Here is a 7,988-nt window from a genome sequence, read left to right as displayed (position 1 = left end):
GCTGCACGCAGTGCCCACCTATGCTCGCCATGATGCTCAACACTACGCTCTCTGCTTGCTTCCTGAGCCTGCTGGCCCTCACCTCTGCCTGCTACTTCCAGAACTGCCCAAGAGGAGGCAAGAGGGCCACATCCGACATGGAGCTGAGACAGGTACCACTGTGGTCCGTTCAGGGCTGCTGACAGTGCCGTAGGAAGGGTCATGGGCTAGGAGAGAGGGAAACCTTGTCTGAGCAGTCAGACTTTAGGGGAGGTTCCTGGAAGGAAGCAGTTATCTTATATGGAGTAGATGGGTTTCCCAGAACGGTAAGAGGGGACCAGGTGCCAGAGAAGCCACATAAAGGACAGTGTCCCCAGGCAGGGGATATGCCAGAAAATGAGAGATACTTATCACTGGGCTTGGGATGAGAACGGGTTAAACTGGGTACCCTGGCCTCCTCTGCACAGCTGGAGGTGGCCGGTGGTATGTTGGCTCACCAGGACTGGGTAGATGGTACGAAACTGTTCTCGCCTGAGTACAAAGCCTTTCCCACCCAGCTCAAACTCTCTTAGCTCCTTTTTTAGCCAGCCGCACCGGTTTCTTCCTGTCCACGGAAGACGGCCATTGCCCTGTGTCTGAGCGGAGTATGTCCCACATCTAGCCTCAGCCTCGTGCCCAGATCTGCTGTACTGTATGTTCAGCTCTGAGTCTGCCCTTCCGGCAGGGCTGAAGGGAATCCAGTCACCAGGCTCAAATCTGGTCAGGTCACAGGTGGCTCAGTTTTGAACAAGCTCGATGGGCAGTAGGCAGTTCACCGAGTCTGCCTTCCGTTTGCTGAGTTCCTTTGGAGACTTCCGAGGCACCAGGTGTGTCTTGCACCCATCAGCCTAATTCGGTCCTTGCCACCTTCCTACTAGGGCATAATAGGTTGGCGGGAGGTAAAAGCCCACCAGCGTGGGGCAGGGGTAAGAGTGAGCGAGCCGTAGGTACAGGAAAGAGGATCTTGGAATGTGTAGGGCCATCTGAATGTCGGAGAGGTAAGTCTCTGAGAGACTGCTGCACACCGGTGACACATCAGAGCTGAGGAGGTCCCCCAAGTGTTGTCTCCCCCGCCCCCCGCCCCATAAGACTCTGTCAAAGCAGGAGAGGGTTTTGAGACCTCATGAGAACTGATCCTCCTGATAACCTAGCCGGTTAGATTTCCACTCTCGCCCTTTACGGCTGCTTCTCCTGGATAGAGCCAGAGCATCTGGCCGGTGAAGCTGGGATAGCAGCAGGGTGACCTTAGGTTCCCAACGCCCCTCTTGGCCTGGCTCCAGCTGACCCGCGTCCTTCCCCGCAGTGTCTCCCCTGCGGCCCTGGCGGCAAAGGGCGCTGCTTCGGGCCGAGCATCTGCTGCGCGGACGAGCTGGGCTGCTTCCTGGGCACCGCCGAGGCGCTGCGCTGCCAGGAGGAGAACTACCTGCCCTCGCCCTGCCAGTCTGGCCAGAAGCCTTGCGGAAGCGGAGGCCGCTGCGCTGCCGCGGGCATCTGCTGCAGCGATGGTGCGCACAAGGCCAGGCGGGCTGAGCATGGGGAATGGATGGGGTGGGTGGGAGGTAAAGGGGGCCAAGTGGGGGACTGAGGAATCAGGACCGGAGATGGAGGGTGAGTATGAAGGGGGTCGAGAGTTGGAACGTAGCAGGGTAGGATAAAGGGGATTGTGGGGATGGCGCCCCTATAGGTGCGCCCACCCCAGGACGCCTGAGCTCACACAGCCCTTCCTTCAGAGAGCTGCGTGGCCGAGCCCGAGTGTCGAGAGGGTTTTTTCCGCCTCACCCGCGCTCGGGAGCAGAGCAACGCCACGCAGCTGGACGGGCCAGCCCGGGAGCTGCTGCTTAGGCTGGTACAGCTGGCTGGGACACAAGAGTCCGTGGATTCTGCCAAGCCCCGGGTCTACTGAGCCATCGCCCCCCACGCCTCCCCCCTACAGCATGGAAAATAAACTTTTAAAAAATGCACCCTGGTGTCTGTCTCTCTTTCTGGGGTGGGGAGAAAAGGGGGGAGAGGAATTGGAGTGGGAACTTTCTACTCTGCTCTGACTGATCCCCACATCCAAAGTCGTGCATAAGATACGCCCCCACCGCCAGAAGGGGCAGAACCTATAAGTCTTAGAGTATAAAGGAAGCTTCTGCTGCTCCTGGATATCCACATAATACTCAGAAAAAAAGGCAAGTCAGAAGAAGGGAAAGATCTGAGATCCAGAGGAGCCCTGAAGGGTCAGGGTGACTTAGCAAGTTTCTATCTGAGACCGAAATAAAAGGACATTGTGGACAAGAGAAACAGAGCAGGACATGAGGAGAGACAGGATCAGCAAGAGTGACAGAGAAAGAGGGGACAGGCCAGGGGTGGCCATCTCAGCCCTGATTTCACCCAGACTAAGGCAAAAACAACGTGAAGGACTCTTAACCAAGGCTGTGCTTGGATGGGAGGAGAAGGTACAGAGACATTACCCCAGACCTAAAGAAGACAATGCCACCCGCCTTCTCTCCAGGTGCTCCACCATCAAGACCCAGCCACTGAGAGGCAGACTCCAGTAAGAGTCCAGCTACAAGTCCTCTACAGGCACATGTTCAAACCGTCACACCCACACTCAGGCAGGGAAATAGACAAGATAGGCTGGAGTTGTGGCTCAGGAGCAGAAGTCTTCCCTAGCTATGGTTCCAGCACCATGGAGACGGAAGGGGGACTGAGCGGGGGGGGGGGGGGCGGGGGGGAGGAAAAAGTAGCAGCTACTAGGGGCATTTCTATGACCCTTGTCCTCAACCATAGCTAGAGACCCAGAGGAACGCAGAAGTCCAGCAGCAAGGCGCACATGCTTGCAGTAGCTCCCAGACGTAAATACTTCATTCCGTTCGGCACATCCAGGTCATCAGCACTTGACTCCCCCCCCCCCCCACTTCTTATTACCTCCTCTTTTTTCTAAAATTTTAGATTTATTCACTTATGTAGATGGGTGTTTTTGGTTTTGTATGAATGTCTGAGCACCATGTGTGTGCCTGGCGCCTCAGAGGTCAGGAGAGGGCATCGGGTCCCCTGGAACTAGTTACAGGTGGTTACAGCCTACCGTGTGGGCACTAGGAACTGAATCCCAGTCCTCTTAACTGACCCGCACATCCAAACCAGGGCTTCAGCCCTTCATCAGCCTGTCCCTCCTCCAGGCCCTCAGGTGTCTCGCCTCTCCGGCTGCTCTCCCAGACATCCTTCCATCCTCTGGTCTCCCTGCTCCTCGCCCTCCTGTTAACATCCTTTCTCTCTGCCCCATCTGTCCTGGGCATCCTCTCCTGCGAGCTGCAGCAAGGTCAGGATGGTTTACCTCATTTGGGATGCCCTGCAGGTTCTGAGGTCAGGGGCAACTACAGAGAAGAGAGAGATTAGTCTGATTGACTTAAGGTGGTTCAGCAAGGTCAGCTCTGCCCAGACTCACGGTCTTTTACCCAGATGCCAGCTCTCTTCCCATCTCCTCGGTGCCTATACACCTCTCTGCATGCCCCGGTTTAGACAGGTAGCACAGGGGCCAGGCAGACTCCTATCCCAGCCTCCTCCTTCTGTGGCCCTCTTAGGGTCTGACCTCCAATAGGGCAGGGCCAGGGAAGGGCCAGACCAAAAAGGGACAGAAAGAAGCATGGCAGGCGGCATGGGCACACTTGATTCAACCCCTACGGCTAGTGTATGGGCAGCTTTAGAATGAAGGTCAGATTCTCACTTCGAGCCTCTGCGCAGGTGGAGTGTTGTAAGCGTCTCGCTTTCCTCCACCTGTTTCTGGAAGAATCAGGCTCCTCTTCCTCGAGGAGAGAATTATACCTGCTCACCCTACTTCTGCCTACTGGACATAATATATATTTTTTTCCTTTCAGGGAGTCCTTTCCTCAGCTACAGAGCCATTTAAGGGCACTCCCAGAGTTCACAGCAGATGCTTGCCTCCTCTCTTCAGCCTCCAGAAGCAGAGAGGCTTGTGAGCAAATGCCAGGACCTCTGACCTCCACACAGACGCTGTGCTGTGTGCACAGCCCTCAAGCACACAGCGAAGCAATAGTGAAAAGTAACTTAGACCATTTTCAGGCTGGGGAGATGGCTCAGGAGATAAGAGATCACTGCTCAACTTGAGCCTCGGGACCACAGGTAAGACCAACTTGTCTGCTGCAAGAGAGCTGCCTGGTGAGATTGGGACACACAGAGGCAGAGTTCATCTAGGACCGGGCACGTCCTGTGTTTGCCGGAGGTCCCACGCCCGCGGATCCCGGCCCGCAGCAGCTCTCTGCTCCCAGAACCCGTGGGAAAGAGACCTCACCGCCTGGTCAGGTGGGCACTCCTGAGGCTGCAGAGCGGAAGAGACCACCAACACTGCCCACCCCTGCCCACATCCCTGGCCCAAGAGGAAACTGTATAAGGCCTCTGGGTTCCCGTGGGGGAGGGCCCAGGAGCGGCAGGACCCCTGCCTGAGACACCGCCGGAACCTGAGGGAAACAGACCGGATAAACAGTTCTCTGCACCCAAATCCCGTGGGAGGGAGAGCTGAACCTTCAGAGAGGCAGACAAGCCTGGGAAACCAGAAGAGACTGCTCTCTGTACATACATCTCGGACGCCAGAGGAAAACACCAAAGGCCATCTGGAACCCTGGTGCACTGAAGCTCCTGGAAGGGGCGGCACAGGTCTTCCTGGTTGCTGCCGCCACAGAGAGCCCTTGGGCAGCACCCCGCCTGGTGAACTCAAGACACAGGCCCACAGGAACAGCTGAAGACCTGCAGAGAGGAAAAACTACACGCCCGAAAGCAGAACACTCTGTCCCCATAACGGACTGAAAGAGAGGAAAACAGGTCTACAGCACTCCTGACACACAGGCTTATAGGACAGTCTAACCACTGTCAGAAATAGCAGAACAAAGTAACACTAGAGATAATCTGATGGTGAGAGGCAAGCGCAGGAACCCAAGCAACAGAAACCAAGACTACATGGCATCATCGGAGCCCAATTCTCCCACCAAAACAAACATGGAATATCCAAACACACCAGAAAAGCAAGATCTAGTTTCAAAATCATATTTGATCATGATGCTGGAGGACTTCAAGAAAGACGTGAAGAACTCCCTTAGAGAACAAGTAGAAGCCTACAGAGAGGAATCGCAAAAATCCCTGAAAGAATTCCAGGAAAACACAATCAAACAGTTGAAGGAATTAAAAATGGAAATAGAAGCAATCAAGAAAGAACACATGGAAACAACCCTGGATATAGAAAACCAAAGGAAGAGACAAGGAGCCGTAGATACAAGCATCACCAACAGAATACAAGAGATGGAAGAGAGAATCTCAAGAGCAGAAGATTCCATAGAAATCATTGACTCAACTGTCAAAGATAATGTAAAGCGGAAAAAGCTACTGGTCCAAAACATACAGGAAATCCAGGACTCAATGAGAAGATCAAACCTAAGGATAATAGGTATAGAAGAGAGTGAAGACTCCCAGCTCAAAGGACCAGTAAATGTCTTCAACAAAATCATAGAAGAAAACTTCCCTAACCTAAAAAAAGAGATACCCATAGGCATACAAGAAGCCTACAGAACTCCAAATAGATTGGACCAGAAAAGAAACACCTCCCGTCACATAATAGTCAAAACACCAAACGCACAAAATAAAGAAAGAATATTAAAAGCAGTAAGGGAAAAAGGTCAAGTAACATATAAAGGCAGACCTATCAGAATCACACCAGACTTCTCGCCAGAAACTATGAAGGCCAGAAGATCCTGGACTGATGTCATACAGACCCTAAGAGAACACAAATGCCAGCCCAGGTTACTGTATCCTGCAAAACTCTCAATTAACATAGATGGAGAAACCAAGATATTCCATGACAAAACCAAATTTACACAATATCTTTCTACAAATCCAGCACTACAAAGGATAATAAATGGTAAAGCCCAACATAAGGAGGCAAGCTATACCCTAGAAGAAGCAAGAAACTAATCGTCTTGGCAACAAAACAAAGCGAATGAAAGCACACAAACATAACCTCACATCCAAATATGAATATAACGGGAAGCAATAATCACTATTCCTTAATATCTCTCAACATCAATGGCCTTAACTCCCCAATAAAAAGACATAGATTAACAAACTGGATACGCAACGAGGACCCTGCATTCTGCTGCCTACAGGAAACACACCTCAGAGACAAAGACAGACATTACCTCAGAGTGAAAGGCTGGAAAACAATTTTCCAAGCAAATGGTCAGAAGAAGCAAGCTGGAGTAGCCATTCTAATATCAAATAAAATCAATTTTCAACTAAAAGTCATCAAAAAAGATAAGGAAGAACACTTCATATTCATCAAAGGAAAAATCCACCAAGATGAACTCTCAATCCTAAATATCTATGCCCCAAATACAAGGGCACCTACATATGTAAAAGAAACCTTACTAAAGCTCAAAACACACATTGCACCTCACACAATAATAGTGGGAGATTTCAACACCCCACTCTCATCAATGGACAGATCATGGAAACAGAAATTAAACAGAGATGTAGACAGACTAAGAGAAGTCATGAGCCAAAGGGACTTAACGGATATTTATAGAACATTCTATCCTAAAGCAAAAGGATATATCTTCTTCTCAGCTCCTCATGGTACTTTCTCCAAAATTGACCATATAATTGGTCAAAAAACGGGCCTCAACAGGTACAGAAAGATAGAAATAATCCCATGCATGCTATCGGATCACCACGGCCTAAAACTGGTCTTCAATAACAATCAAGGAAGAATGCCCATATATACTTGGAAACTGAACAATGCTCTACTCAATGATAACCTGGTCAAGGAAGAAATAAAGAAAGAAATTAAAAACTTTTTAGAATTTAATGAAAATGAAGGTACAACATACCCAAACTTATGGGACACAATGAAAGCTGTGCTAAGAGGAAAACTCATAGCGCTGAGTGCCTGCAGAAAGAAACAGGAAAGAGCATATGTCAGCAGCTTGACAGCACACCTAAAAGCTCTAGAACAAAAAGAAGCAAATACACCCAGGAGGAGTAGAAGGCAGGAAATAATCAAACTCAGAGCTGAAATCAACCAAGTAGAAACAAAAGGACCATAGAAAGAATCAACAGAACCAAAAGTTGGTTCTTTGAGAAAATCAACAAGATAGATAAACCCTTAGCCAGACTAACGAGAGGACACAGAGAGTGTGTCCAAATTAACAAAATCAGAAATGAAAAGGAGACATAACAACAGATTCAGAGGAAATTCAAAAAATCATCAGATCTTACTATAAAAACCTATATTCAACAAAACTTGAAAATCTTCAGGAAATGGACAATTTTCTAGACAGATACCAGGTACTGAAGTTAAATCAGGAACAGATAAACCAGTTAAACAACCCCATAACTCCTAAGGAAATAGAAGCAGTCATTAAAGGTCTCCCAACCAAAAAGAGCCCAGGTCCAGACGGGTTTAGTGCAGAATTCTATCAAACCTTCATAGAAGACCTCATACCAATATTATCCAAACTATTCCACAAAATTGAAACAGATGGATCACTACCGAATACCTTCTACGAAGCCACAATTACTCTTATACCTAAACCACACAAAGACACAACAAAGAAAGAGAACTTCAGACCAATTTCCCTTATGAATATCGACGCAAAAATACTCAACAAAATTCTGGCAAACCGAATCCAAGAGCACATCAAAACAATCATCCACCATGACCAAGTAGGCTTCATCCCAGGCATGCAGGGATGGTTTAATATACGGAAAACCATCAACGTGATCCATTATATAAACAAACTGAAAGAACAAAACCACATGATCATTTCATTAGACGCTGAGAAAGCATTTGACAAAATTCAACACCCCTTCATGATAAAAGTCCTGGAAAGAATAGGAATTCAAGGCCCATACCTGAACATAGTAAAAGCCATATACAGCAAACCAGTTGCTAACATTAAACTAAATGGAGAGAAACTTGAAGC

The 7,988-nt window shown here is 49.2% G+C and overlaps 1 protein-coding gene across 1 annotated transcript; it reads left to right on the top strand.

Annotated features, from left to right (window-relative positions):
• Nucleotides 1-1,979, top strand: Avp (arginine vasopressin). Its single transcript, NM_016992.2, has 3 exons — nt 1-152; nt 1,322-1,523; nt 1,749-1,979. The coding sequence occupies exons 1-3, from the start codon at nt 21-23 to the stop codon at nt 1,919-1,921; spliced, it is 507 nt and encodes a 168-aa protein (NP_058688.2). The 5' UTR covers nt 1-20; the 3' UTR covers nt 1,922-1,979.
• The last annotated feature ends 6,009 nt before the right edge of the window (nt 1,980-7,988 follow it).

The sequence above is a fragment of the Rattus norvegicus genome, chromosome 3 (assembly GCF_036323735.1).
Source record: "Rattus norvegicus strain BN/NHsdMcwi chromosome 3, GRCr8, whole genome shotgun sequence".
Taxonomy (NCBI): Eukaryota; Metazoa; Chordata; class Mammalia; order Rodentia; family Muridae; genus Rattus; species Rattus norvegicus.
The sequence above is the reverse complement of the archived record's forward strand: the minus strand, read 5'-3'. Positions and strand labels throughout refer to the sequence as shown.